The 14,897-nt window shown below is 34.0% G+C and overlaps 2 protein-coding genes across 2 annotated transcripts in view; both read left to right on the top strand.

Annotated features, from left to right (window-relative positions):
• The window catches only part of LOC126885939 (uncharacterized), a 313,786-nt gene that overhangs the window by 79,702 nt on the left and 219,187 nt on the right, over positions 1 to 14,897 (top strand). The window lies entirely within an intron of this gene.
• The window catches only part of LOC126885943 (uncharacterized), a 73,388-nt gene continuing 64,340 nt past the window's right edge, over positions 5,850 to 14,897 (top strand). The window contains exon 1 of the mRNA XM_050652767.1: positions 5,850 to 6,053. Coding sequence (XP_050508724.1) covers positions 6,021 to 6,053 — 33 coding nt within the window. The 5' untranslated portion in view covers positions 5,850 to 6,020. The remainder of the gene's footprint in view (positions 6,054 to 14,897) is intronic.

The following is a 14,897-nucleotide window of genomic DNA, read 5'->3' as shown; positions in this document are numbered from 1 at the left end:
TTTTGCAAAATAAATTTTGCAATCCAGCTTTCGCAAAAAAAATTCACTTTTTTAAAATGTTGCAGGACTGAAAATAAAGCAGATAGCAAGTTGAATTTTTTTTTGCTTATAGAATACAGTATCTTTTATTTGCAATTTGCAAAATTAAATTCGTTTAATTACCACGGCGTCAGGAACTTTTTCAAATAAACATTAATTTTTGGTGCTACGCGCAGGACAGCGGTGTTCGATTCACACAAGTTGATTTCCGCCAAAATTTCTTCCAATCTTAATTTAATATATTATTTTCTTACTCTATATTTTGTTGTATTTTAATATTTTAATTCCACAAAAATCAAACTAATTTTATTATTGTTTGTGAAATATTATTTAAACAATTTCATATGTTTAAAAATAAAGTTTTATTCTCCAAGTTAAAATATATGATCAAAGAAAGTTATTGCTAAAAAAAGTGTTATTTCAAAGGATAGAGTATGTGTTTTTATTTTGCAATAAACAAATTTATTTATTTATATCGAAATGTAATAAAAATTAAAATGTATCAATCATTATCAAAGGTCATTGGAATGCCCAATCAGAGCAAACTATCCGCTGTCCTGCGCGTAGCACCAATAATTAATGTTTATTTAAAAAAATTCCTGACGCCGTGGTAGTTAATCGATTTTAGTTTTGCAAATTGCAAATGAAAGGTACAGTACACTTCTATAAGCAAAAAAAAATTCAACTTGCTATCTGCTTTATTTTTAGTCCTGTAACATTTTGAAAAAATGAATTTTTTTGCGAAAGCTGGATTGCAAAATCTATTGAACCGATCTTAATGAAATTTACAGTATTGTTTTACTGTATCATAAAGTTTTTTTGAGTGAAATATGCAGGTCATAAGTATAGCATAAATGGTTGTAAAACGTAAAATGCGAATACTTGTTTTTGTATAATTTTGTATGTTTTTTTCGCAATTATTGCTATTTTGCAACAAGGGTGATTATTTTTTAAATTTTTAACCAATTTTATATTGTAGGAAATTTAATTACGCAACTTTTATGTCAGTACAACTTTTCTCGGAAATGAATACTTTTAAAGTTATAATCAAAAAACCAAGAAAAAAATCGAATTTTTCCTTCATTTTTTGACATTTTGATGATTTAAACAATGTTCCGGGCCTTTTTGAGAGGGAGGATAACTCAAATATTATTATTTGAGTTATTTTCAAGCAATTTCTGCAAACAAATTTGAGTCACCTCTCAACGTCCAAATGTACTACTATTTTTACAGATGCGCCCTGGTCTATAACAAAAATGTACCTTTTGAAAAAATAAACAAAACCGTTTTTTTTTTATTTTCTTTTAGACCAATAATAATCGAGCTATACATACTTTATTATATGTTGGCTCTTCTTCGTCAAATGCTAAATATTGTAGTTTCAAAGTCAAAGATAACTTATTGAAACTAATTTAAAGTATTTAAAAATATGTATCTCCAGAAATAAAAAAAAATCTCTAGCTAAAAAAATTAAGTGACATAATGAAAAGAATGTCAGTCCCTATTTTTTCAGCAAAAAAAGTGATCGTAAACAACCCCCTAATCACTACCCTAATTAAAATTTGTCATTGACCTAATTTGATTTTCTTGATTTATATATTGTTAATAGGTTCTAGAAGTTTGATCGACTTAGAATGATTAGTTTTTTAAAAAATGGAGTTAAAAGCGAATAACTAGTTTTTGTAGTTTGGTAAAAAATGCCCTTGTCTTCAGAATAGAAATATTAGCATCAGAGATACGAAAAAATATTTAAATATGAAATTGTAGCCTATTTAGTTCCCAAGAGCTTGGTTTGCAAAATTTTTTTACGGCAAAAATTGAGTGAGCAATTGACAATTAAATCATGCAAACACCACCTTTACCAACCCTTTCAATGCCACGTCTTTTTGTGACTGAGAATTTTAAAAGAATTTAATATTGATAGCATTATAGATCTTTTAAAAACCTACAAAATTCTTTTTTAACGAACTCTAGGATAAAAAATAAAAAACGTTACGATTAAGAAATCAATATATTTTTTTGAAAAAAAAAGGAAAAATCCAATTTCAAGCATAATAATGTAAGTTAGAGGTTTTTTTAGTCATTGCTCTTATTTGTTCTTCTTTATTTATGTATTATTAATATATTGTAGAAGTTTGACTGGCTTAGAATGATTAGTTTTAAAAAAGTGAAGTTAAAAGCGAATAACGAATGTATGCAATTTGGTAAACAATGCCATTTTCTTCAGAATAGAAAGATTAGCATCAGAGACACGAAAAAATGTTTAAATATGAAATTGTAGGTAAGGGACCGTTCAAGTATTACGTAACGCAGGTTGGGGGGGGAGGGGGGTAAAAAATCTTCAAAAATTGCGTTACGCATTAGTTAAACGGACGCCTATGACCGGTAATAGACATTTGAAATGAAGGGAATCGATCTATCTCGGGAAGATAAATACGCATACCAATTTTTGTTTTTCTAAAAAGAAGCGTTCTGGAAGAATTTAAGAAAAACTAATTACCAGACGCCATCTTCAAATTGCTCTAGCTCCCTTAGGAAGCATTTTCGGACTAGGTGAATTGGCTTAAATTGTCTTAAAATTATCTAATGTAAAGACTGAAAAAGTTTTGTACACACTTATGACAACAGGTAAAAGGGGGAGAAGTGTACTTTTGAAGTGTGTAAAATTAATAATTCTTAGCTGAGCGCTTTCGGCTTATAAAGCCATCTTCGGAGCTATGCTACAATAAAAGATCTCTAATGAATAATTGATCTTAGAATTCAAAGTATAACTTACGTCAAAAAGGTCAAAATACCACTATGAAGAGAGATGGGTTCCATTTATGATATGAAATACTTCTGTTTCTTATGTAGTTTTTTATTGGTTTTTTCCAACCAATAAAAAACTACATAAGAAACAGAAGTATTTCATATCATAAATGGAACCCATCTCTCTTCATAGTGGTATTTTGACCTTTTTGACGTAAGTTATACTTTGAATTCTAAGATCAATTATTCATTAGAGATCTTTTATTGTAGCATAGCTCCGAAGATGGCTTTATAAGCCGAAAGCGCTCAGCTAAGAATTATTAATTTTACACACTTCAAAAGTACACTTCTCCCCCTTTTACCTGTTAAAATTATCTGACGAATCTCTTGTCTTCGTTTATCGGTAGAGTTTCTGGATACCCTGTACTGTATATTTTACTACAGTGCAGCACTACCGTCGCGCGTCGCGTGGTTCAATCCGAGAACTGATTATGTTTAATGTTGTTAAAACAATGATTTAGATTTAATAGTAGATTTAATGTACTCTAATAATAATTTGGTATTTTAGCGGAAAATACTTCTTTTAGACCTGACGATTTCTGTGTGGTAAATTTTTGTGTATCAATCAATGGGTCAAGGAATTCTAAAGATAATTTTGGATATATTACAAATGTACATAATAGGGGTAAGTATGTGTTATATTTCTTAGAGTTACTGGAAACGCTATATATAGGAAGATCCAACCCCGAACATGTGACGTGTGACGAATATACCTGTTTTCTGTATACCTGTGTTCTGTTCAAGATTCTGTAACTGTTTTCTTGTATCATGTCGAAATTAAGTATACGTTGTGAGCTCGTACGTAGAGGGGATATTTATAAATTCGCGAGCGCCAGTAGTGACAATTCTGTAAACGTTTACTGGAAATTTGACATAAATGTCAAAGTGATTAATTTAGAATTAAAATTAAAAACATTAGTTATAAAAAATATTAGTTGGTCAAAGCTGTGGTATATATTTTTACCTTAAATATACTTACGTTTTAAATACTGAATTTACGTTGTTTTAATGTTCCGTAATATGTAATTATAAATTAATCTATTAATCTTAGCGCCATCTACACGATAATTGTGAAAGTATCCGAAGTAAGAAATTCATATTTTATCAATAGAACGTCAAAATGATTAGCAAAGTCTTTAAAAAATCTATTACAATTTAATTACTTTTTAGCGTTGTAAATATTAAGCGATAACAATTAAATAATAAATTTAAAAATTACCGGTGAAAGTTGAATTAGTAATCCGCTAGGGCGACACCAGCGAAGCTCAGAGCGTATAGGACAATCAAGTTAGATTTTTACTCGACATAACTGTAAAGACGGGTTTGACAGTTGTAATGTGTAGTATAATATTCCATATATTACAAAAAGATTACCATCTAGGGATTCATCAATTTTTAGTGTAATAATCGTTAAATAAACAATCAAAATGTCAAACTTAGTTTTTGCTCAAAACTTAAAAACTTGTTTGGAGAGAGATTTAATGTCAACAGACAACTTTTTCAGAAAAAAAAGATACAGAAAATGAGATAGCTAAATTAAAATCTGTTAATAAACAAAAAAGTTATTGCAAAACGAACGACAAAATCGGTGTTTTTGAATATTGTTAGATAATAACTATTTTATTATTTATTAAAATTTATTTAAGTGTACCTGAACTTGAGGGTATTATAATGTTTGAATGGTATGCAAAAATGGGCCAGAGCTGTTGGATAGTTTTTGAAAAATTTAATTTATTTATAAATTTTTTTGAAAAACGGGCTAAATTCTAAGGCTAGTTCAAATAATTTGTTCTGAATGGATCGCAATAATTCGGGGCTCGAATTTTTTAGGAAAAAGTGAAAAATAACATACGCCATTACCACAAAAATTAAAATTTATAATATGCAATCCCTATAAGACTTTCTTTTTTACTTTAGCATAAGTAATGACCTCAAACATTTTGACCGGTTTAGAATGCATAATTTTGAAAAAAAATATGATTTAAGAAAATCAGAATTTTTGGAAATTTCGTGGATTTCATTTTTTTACATTATTTTTTATTTTTGTAGCATAAAAAATAACCGAAATACAAACTTTTAAAGCGTAAATTTTACTGCGAAGAGCGTGTAACCGGGACCATTTAACTTTTATCTTAAAATATATAAGGAATATAAACGATGAAATTTAAGACGATTTCTATAGCCCTTGATACCTTATAGCCCATATAGCCTTTGACCTTTCAAATGGTTTTTACATGAACCTGATATCATAAAATTTAACGAAGATATTCTAAAAATAAAACAACATTTTTTTGGAAAAATTTTTGAGTGCATAAATTTTGATGGTATCAACTTCTTCTGAAGTTCATTTGAGAGGTGTTTCTGAGTACTTTGACAAGTGTTTAGTAAGTGTATGTTATAAATGCGTCTTTTCTCGTTATTTAAGCTTGAATACTTAGATTTGAGTACTCACAGAAAAAAATATATACATTCAATTACCTGTAACTCACTTTAAATTAATAATAAACGGTTTTTCAAGTAAGGCATTTATTCAATTTTTTATTAGCTTCAATTTTGATTTTATTAGCACTTTTGTAAAAACTTACCGATTGTAGTTTATGAAAAACCGCTTTAAAAGATGCATTTTTTTCACGAAAAATTAAAATTTTTTGCTTAGAATTTGTCCCTGTCGATTTATGGGGTCATTTTTAATAAAATAATTTTCACCCCCAAGCAAGGGTGGCGTCCACCCCCAGGGTAAAAGCGCGAGTTGGCACCATTTTATTTTTGTTTCTTGAGGTATCATCTAACTACTCACTAATTTTCATAAAATCTACGGTAATAGTTGATTTTCACTTACATACACTTATTTACAAAAGTTTATGTTTCTGTAACATAAGAAGTACTAAGAGCATTTAATCTTTAAGAATTTGTGTTTTCATCGTTTTTTATTTATTATCTTCAACTAAATTCCTTAACATATATTTAAAATAATGTCCTTCTGTTTTCTAGATAAATTAATGAAGTTTTCTATAGTGCTTAAGCCACCTAATGGGCCGTTAGTAGGTAATAAACTTACTGTGATAGTAATAGCAAATATCGCCAACATTTTGCGACAATTTCGCACCCTCAGGTATTTAGAACAAAGTCCATTACTTAACTATATCTTGGAACCAGAAAGATTATCTTCGTTAATGCCAATACACGGCAGAATCACGAGAAAAGAGGTAAGATGTTCAACTTTTGCTTATTTTGCTTATACAGGGTGTCCCCGAAAATAGTGCGGTCCCTAAAGGTAGAGGTAGAAGGCACAATGTAGAGCCAAAAAGGCTTTTTGCATTTTTACATTTTTTTCTAAATTCAGCCGTTTGACCAAAAAACGAAAATACATTTTGATATGCAAATTGAAATCTGGCAACTACGTGCAATACAAAAATCTAAAGGTAGACAGTCACAATTAAAAAATAGTAGGCTGGTATTACAGTTATATCTGGTAGTAAAGTAATCATCATCATCGTCATTCTCTTTGCCTTATCCCTATGCGGGGTCATAATTCACATAATTCTATCTTGGGTCATATCAATGTTAATCCCCTTTACCAACATGTCCTGCCTTATCGTCTCCCTCCAGGTCTTCTTTGGTCTTCCTCTCCTACTCCTACCAGGAATCTGCACTTCAGCTATTCTTCGTATTGGGTGATTAACGTCTCGACGTTAAACATGACCAAACCATATTAACCTATGCTCTCTCATTTTGGCATCAATTGGTGCCACACCTAGACTTCCCTAATATACTCATTTCTAATTTTATCCTTCTTTGTCACTCCACTCATCCATCTAAGCATTCTCATTTCCACCACATGCATTCGTTGTTCCTCTTTCTTTTCACTGCTCAACATTCAGTTCCGTGCATCATAGCCGGTCTTATGGCTGTTTTATAGAATTTTCCCTTCAGCTTCATTGGACTTTTTCTGTCACACAACACACCACTCGCTTCTTTCCACTTCATCCATCCAGCCCTAATTCTACTGCATGCATCTCCGATCTCCGACTCTGTAATACCGATCCTAGGTACTTAAAATTATTACTTTTCACAATCACTTCACCATCCAAAGATACTATTTTATTTGTAGTAACTCCATCTTTAAATGAACATTCCAAATACTCTGTTTTTGTCCTACTAAGTTTTAAACCTTTTTCCTCCAGAGCTTGTCTCCACTGTTCCAGTTTTTGTTCTAAATCTCTTTCACTATTTCCTATTAACACTACATCATCAGCATACATTAGGCACCATGAAATACTACCCTGTAGTTTCGCTGTTCAAAACCTGGTTCAAAACTAATGAGAATAAATAAGGACTAAGCACCGAGCCTTGGTACAATCCTACTTTCACCTGAAATTTATCAGTCTCTCCCACACCTGTACTAACACTAGTTGTTACTCCCTCATACATATCTCTCACAATCTTTACATGTTCGCCAGGGACTCCTTTCTTATTCATTGCCCACCACAGAACCTCTCGAGGAACTCGTATCATATGCTTTCTCAAGATCAATGAATACCATATAAGCGTTGGTCTCTTTATTCCTGTATTTTTCCATCAGTTGCCTTACAATGAAAATTGCATCTGTTGTTGATCTGCCCTGCATAAAGCCAAATTGATTATCGGATATTTCGGTTTCTTCACGTATCCGTGTATCAATTACTCTCTCCCATATTTTCATGAAGTAGCTAAGTAGTTTTATAGCCTTGTAGTTTGTGCATTGTTGTATGGCTCCCTTGTTTTTGTAGACAGGTACTAATATACTGCTTCTCCATTCGTCTCGCATTTGTCCAACTTCCATAATTCTATTAAATAACACCTGCTAGCCAACTTGTCGTGTCTCTTCCAATGCTCTCCATACTTCCCCAGGAATATCATCTGGTCCGACTGCTTTTCCTTTCTTTATTTTTTGAAGCGCTTGAGCCACTTCCTCGTTTGTTATTCTGGTAACCATTGCTGTTACTGTCTCCGTTAACTCCACAGGCTGTCTGTCAAATTCTTCATTAAATAGACTGTCAAAATAATTTCTCCATCTCTTTTTGACATCCTTTTCGTGAATTAGTATTTTATTATTTTCATCTCGGATACATCAAATCTGATTAAAATCTCTTGCTTTCTTTGCTCTCTGTTTGGCTATTTTATATATCTTTGCTTCGCCTTCCCTGGTATCAAGTTGATCGTATAGGTTTGAATACGCTTCTGCTTTAGCTTTTGCTACTGCTACTTTTGCTTCCTTTTTGGCGACCATATAGTTTTGAAGATGTATGTTCGATCTGGTTTCTTGCCACTTTTTATATAATTTTCCCTTCTCTTTTATTTTTCCTTGTACTTCATTTGACCACCACCAAGCCTTTTATCCTCAAACTTCTTTCCTGACGTTTTCCCAAGTATTTCAATATTGGCCATTTGGCCTCTCTAATAATATTGGCCATTTTTCTCCAAATTGTATTAGGGCTTCCTTTCATGTTTTAACATATTTTTTCTACTATTCTTTCCCTGAATAGACCTTCCTTCTCATCTTTTAGCATCCACCACTTGATTTTTTGTGGTCCTCTCCGATATTTTTGTTTAGTTTCGCTTTTTTACATCACGTGCTTATCGCACTGCATAAGCAGTGATAGTTGTTGGTAGACCTGGTGTTGGTAGGCGTAGTTCCAGATTTCGAGAGGCAACGTATGGGGCCCATAATTCTTCACACAACCGAAGAATAAACTTACAAAAACGGAGTCTACTTCCAGTTATTTCTTTATAAATATTCCATGCATTTATTGCTTCCAAGTCAAGAGTATTATTTATAAAACACGTACATAGGCCATCGTCTTGAAGTTACTTTTGTAGTATAAAGACGCGTCATTTGGTCCTCTACACCCACAATTGTATCTTTGTGTTCACTTGTGTTTACCAACAATTTTATCTTTATTCCGTGGATGAACAGTACCAGTATAATAGTAGGAGAGATAGAAGCGGATTTTGTGCGTGATAAGTAATATGGAAAAACTATACGGGGATATTTTGAATTAGTTGTGTACATGACTTTCACCAACTACCGGAAACCAGACTTGGGGCCGAGGGTAGTTATAAGGGGTCAAAGTCGCGGATTTTATAATTTTTTTTATGACGCTCATGAGCGAGATAGTGCACCAAAATTTGGGAATAAGTAGGTCATGACGTAACTAAGTAAAATATCTAGGGGCGGAACGCTGCGTGGCCGACAAAGGGGTGGGGGTAGGGGTGAATATAAAAAATATAAAGGGTTTTTTGCGACGTTCGTGATTGAGATACTGGACCAAAATTTGGGAATAAGTAGATCATGACATAACTAAGTAAAATCCCCAGAGCCGGAAACCAGAGTTGGGGGTGAGGGTAGTTATAAGGGGTCAAAGTCGCCGTTTTTTTTTTTTTGTGACGCTCATGATCGAGAGAGTGCACCAAAATTTTGGAATAAGTAGATCATGACGTAACTAAGTAAAATCTCCAGGCGTGGCACGCTGCGTGGCCGACAAAGGGGTGGGGCAGGGGTGAATTCAAAAAATGTAAGGGGTTTTTTGCGACGTTTGTGATTGAGAGAGTGTACCAAAATTTGGGAATAAGTAGACCATGACATAACTAAGTAAAATCCTTAGAGCCGGAAACCAGAGTTGGGCATGGGCATGAGGGTAGTTATAAGGGGACAAAATCGCCGTTTTTATTATTTTTTTTGTGACACTCATGATCGAGATAGTGCACCAAAATTTGGGAATAAGTAGGTCATAAGGTAACTAAATACAATCTCCAGGGGTGGAACGCTGCGTGGCCGATAAAGGGGTGGGGGTAGGTGTGATTATAAAAAATATAAGGGTTTTTTTGCGACGTGCTAGATTGTGATAGTGCACCAAAATTTGGGAATAAGTAGACCATGACTTGGCTAAGTAAAATCCCCAGAGCCGGAAACCAGAGTTGGGGATAAGGGTAGTTTTAAGGGGTCAAAGTCGCAGTGTGTATTATTTTTTTTTGTGACCCAGCACAACATTTGTCCCCAACGCAGCGTTCCGTTCCTGGAGATTTTACTTAGTAATGGCATGATCTACTTATTCCCAAATTTTGGTGCACTATCTCGATCACGAACGGCAAAAAAAACCCATATATTTTTATACTCACCCCTGCCTACCACCCCTTTGTACCCCAAGCAGCGTTCCGCCCCTGAAGATTTTACTTAGTTACGTCATAACCTACTTAATCCCAAATTTTGGGAATAAGTAGGTCATGAGGTAACTAAGTACAATCTCCAGGGGTGGAACGCTGCGTGGCCGATAAAGGGGTGGAGGTAGGTGAAAGTATAAAAAATTTAAGGGGTTTTTTTCGACGTGCTAGATTGAGATAGTGCACCAAAATTTGGGAATAAGTAGACCATGACTTAGCTAAGTAAAATCCCCAGAGCTGAAAACCAGAGTTGGGAATGAGGGTAGTTTTAAGGGGTCAATGTCGCAGTGTGTATTATTTTTTTTGTGACCCGTCACAACATTTGTCCCCCACGCAGCGTTCCGCCCCTGGAGATTTTACTTAGTAATGTCATGATCTACTTGTTTCCAAATTTTGGTGCATTATCTCCATCATGAGCGCCACAAAAAAAATAATAAAAACCGCGACTTTTACCCCTTACAACTACCCTCGTCCGCCACTCTGCTTTCCGCCTCTGGGAATATTGTTTACTTATGTCATGGTCTACTTATTTCCAAATTTTGGTGCACTATCTGAATCACGAACGTCGCAAAAAACCCCATAAATTTTTTTATATTCACCCCTGCCCCACCCCTTTGTCGGCCACGCAGCATTCCACTCCTGGAGATTTTACTTAGTTACGTCATGACCTACTTATTCCCAAATTTTGGCGAGCTATCTCGATCATGAGCGTCACAAAATAAATAATAAAAAACGGAATTTTGACCCCTTATAACTACCTTCCTTCCCCACTCTGGTTTCCGGCTCTGGGGATTTTAATTATTTATGTCATGGACTACTTATATCCAAATTTTGGTGCACTATCTCAATCACGAACGTCGCAAAAAACCTCTTATATTTTTTATATTCACCCCTACTCCCACCCCTTTGTCGGCCACGCAGCGTTGAGCCCCTAGAGATTTTACTTAAGTATGGCATGACCTACTTATTCCCAAATTTTGGCGCGCTATCTCGATCATGAGCGTCACAAAATAAATAATAAAAAACGGAATTTTGACCCCTTATAGCTACCTTCCTTCCCCACTCTGGTTTCCGGCTCTGGGGATTTTAATTATTTATGTCATGGACTACTTATATCCAAATTTTGGTGCATATCTCAATCACGAACGTCGCAAAAAACCTCTTATATTTTTTATATTCACCCCTACCTCCACCCCTTTGTCGGACACGCAGCGTTGAGCCACTAGAGATTTTACTTAAGTATGGCATGACCTACTTATTCCCAAATTTTGGCGCGCTATCTCGATCATGAGCGTCACAAAATAAATAATAAAAAACGGAATTTTGACCCCTTATAACTACCTTCATTTCCCACTCTGGTTTCCGGCTCTGGGGATTTTAATTATTTATGTCATGGACTACTTATATCCAAATTTTGGTGCACTATCTCAATCACGAACGTCGCAAAAAACCTCTTATATTTTTTATATTCACCCCTACTCCCACCCCTTTGTCGGCCACGCAGCGTTGAGCCCCTAGAGATTTTACTTAAGTATGGCATGACCTACTTATTCCCAAATTTTGGCGCGCTATCTCGATCATGAGCGTCACAAAATAAATAATAAAAAACGGAATTTTGACCCCTTATAGCTACCTTCCTTCCCCACTCTGGTTTCCGGCTCTGGGGATTTTAATTATTTATGTCATGGACTACTTATATCCAAATTTTGGTGCACTATCTCAATCACGAACGTCGCAAAAAACCTCTTATATTTTTTATATTCACCCCTACCTCCACCCCTTTGTCGGACACGCAGCGTTGAGCCACTAGAGATTTTACTTAAGTATGGCATGACCTACTTATTCCCAAATTTTGGTGTACTATCTCGATCATGAGCGTCATAAAAAAAATAATAAAATCCGCGACTTTGACCCCTTATAACTACCCTCGGCCCCAACTCTGGTTTCCTGCCGTTGGTGAAAGTCATGTACACAACTAATTCAACATATCCCCGTATAGTTTTTCCATATTACTTATCACGCACAAAATCCGCTCCCAGCTCTTAGACTATAAGGGTAACCATTTACAATAAACATACTACATAAATATAATTTTACCCATCCGACAGGAATTTGAAAGAAAGACTCGTCGAATTTCCCAGAAAACGATGATAACTTACACAGGGCCAATTTGGCCCCTTTAGACTTCTATGGTAGATTTGTTAGAAAAACCATTTAATAAATTTAGTAAACAATATTTTTTTGTGTTAAATAAGTCTTTGTATGAAAATATTAAAAGTCATAAAATATGAAATTATTATTGCCTCAAATAAAAAAACTACAATAACTTCAAATCGCAACAGAGGCCAAATTGGCCCCTCCGTCTTTCTAGTGTTAAAATCTGAAAAATGCGAAAATACGCATTTTCGAGGCTTGAAAACTCATTATGTAAATTATTAAATTTCAGGTTGTCCCGTACCTAAATTGATGTTTACACATTTAATTTCAAGATTCTTATGCGTAGTCGGGGCTTATTTCAATATAGACCGTTGTTTTTTAATTGTTAATTATGCCCCTCCATTCGACTTTAAAGCCGCCGCGCGTCGCACTTTGTGGTGCGTCTCTGTCGCTTTTATACATATTATACGTACTTATGCGAAAAATTCCCAACAAATACTTGACATTTATTAAAATTTTATAATTTATTATTAACATAGTTTTTTTATCATTTATTTATCTAATTATTTTCAATATGCTAATTAAATAAGCCAATAAAAACAACGGTCTAAATTGAAATAAGCCCCGATTACTCATCAAAATCTTGAAATTGAATGTTTAAACTTCATTTTAGGCACTAAAATAATAATTTACACATGAGTGTTCAAGCTTCGAAAATGCTAATTTTCGCATTTTTCAGATTTTAAATCGGTTAAAACTCGAAATCTATCAATTTTTGAGAAAATTGAAAAGTTCTTTTTTGTTTAGGATGGCCCAAAAATGCTAAAAACATATTTTTGTGGGCAAAAAAGGTGATGTTTTGGTTTTGTTACAAAAAATTGTTTAATAATTTCGGCCCAAATATTTTGCTAGGCACCCTTCTGATTTGTTTATAGGGGATAATTTTTAACAAGAATCCGCAAAGAAATCGAATTAGAACAAACAGACACAGGTAGCATTAAGTCCGGACCCCGGAAGTGTCATAGGTTCTCGAAGCTGACCCTCGGGGAATCTAATAATTGGTGACCCCTGCACTGCATTAAATTAAGAGATTTTTGTGATTAGGTCTACATTGAACTTAAGTTCAATGGTCTGGTTTAATGGTTAATATAAGTGATTAGGTCTACATTTAGTTCAATGTAGACCTAATCACAAAAATTCTCTTAATTTGAAGCGTTTTACCTGTCTGCTCTAATGGGATCAAGGAAAGACTATCTACTAAGATACTGGGGAGTCGAAATGGGGCTAGCAGAAGGAACAGACACGCAAACCTTCATGCGAACGACAGCTCATTTTTTTGTGCGGTGGCGGGTCGTAGATTCGTTGGGAGGGGTAGGAGGGTTTAAAGAAGACTAACTACATAACCAAATAAGCAAAGGATACTTACACAGACTTGAGGACTTTCCTACTATTTAAACAAATTGGGACGCCGTTTGAAAAATCCTCAAATTCTCATATCGAGTACTTACTGGAAATCAACTGGGGGACATTCATCGTAGATTCCTCGTTGGGGTTATACTGGGCTATCATTTACCTTTATTGGCTTCTATGCCATTACATTTTCTTCTATTCTAAAACTTAATTTGCTTGTATTAGATATCTGTTAATAATTTTCTTAAAGAAAGAGGTTACATAAATAAAAATGTGTACATTTTATAATGTTTATTTAAACCTTTATACCTTTTTATTTTTATTTTGAGAATAAACACATTCTCAAACAAGAAATGAATAATAAAAACAAATATATGGTTTTACAATTCTTAACCTTATTTTTAGCAGTGTACCAAAACAAAAACTTGACATGGCTGTCAACAGTCACTGCCATTTTATATTTACTTTACTATAAAATCCATGTTGAAAACAAATTATTTAAATATGTAAAACCTTTACCAAATTAATATCCACTTTTAAAATAAACATTATTCATACCTCGTTAAAACAAAATCCATTCACATGTCACACTTGGAACTTCAAAAATTTTCCATTCGAGATTGGGGGGGAAGACATTCAATTTTGAACCAAACAGGACACAGGATAAAATTGATACCAAATCAAATATAATCGGGGTACTTCAATACAGGAATGTTACCATAACATCATAAAAACAGGAAACCAGGAACCACGCACTTTTTTTTACCGGCAAATCAAAATGCATAACAATAATAGTGTTTCACAAGAATATATCCATGTAAAATGTTGTGAAACTATTGTAATAATATTCCTTGACATTTACTGGACAAACTGCCAGTTCTTCACTTCTTTTACCATAAAAAGAAAACCATTTTAAAGCCGGCAAAGTGCGTTTCTTTTCGAGTCTGTTGAGTTCTATCAAAAAGATATGTTCAACCTTCGAACACACAATCTTCGTTTCGGCGGCGTATGTATGTCTTTCGAAAATTCTCTTCGTGCGCTGAGCCGAAGCATTTCTCGACCGAGATATTAACCAATCGCCAACTAAAACTCGAGGATCTTTCAAAATTCTGACCAATAATATCATAGGGTTTTTAGCGCTCAAAACTTAAAGGAAATATACTGGGACTTTTCAACGGATCCTTCCAGAACAATAAATGTTTATACAAGTAAACAGGAAATTTCCTGTTGTGAAACAAACGGTATTACTCATAAGCAGGGACGGCTTAGAATTTTTTAATGAT

The sequence above is a fragment of the Diabrotica virgifera genome, chromosome 6, assembly GCF_917563875.1.
Source record: "Diabrotica virgifera virgifera chromosome 6, PGI_DIABVI_V3a".
NCBI classification, from domain to species: Eukaryota; Metazoa; Arthropoda; class Insecta; order Coleoptera; family Chrysomelidae; genus Diabrotica; species Diabrotica virgifera.
This window is presented reverse-complemented; position numbering and strand designations above follow the sequence as displayed.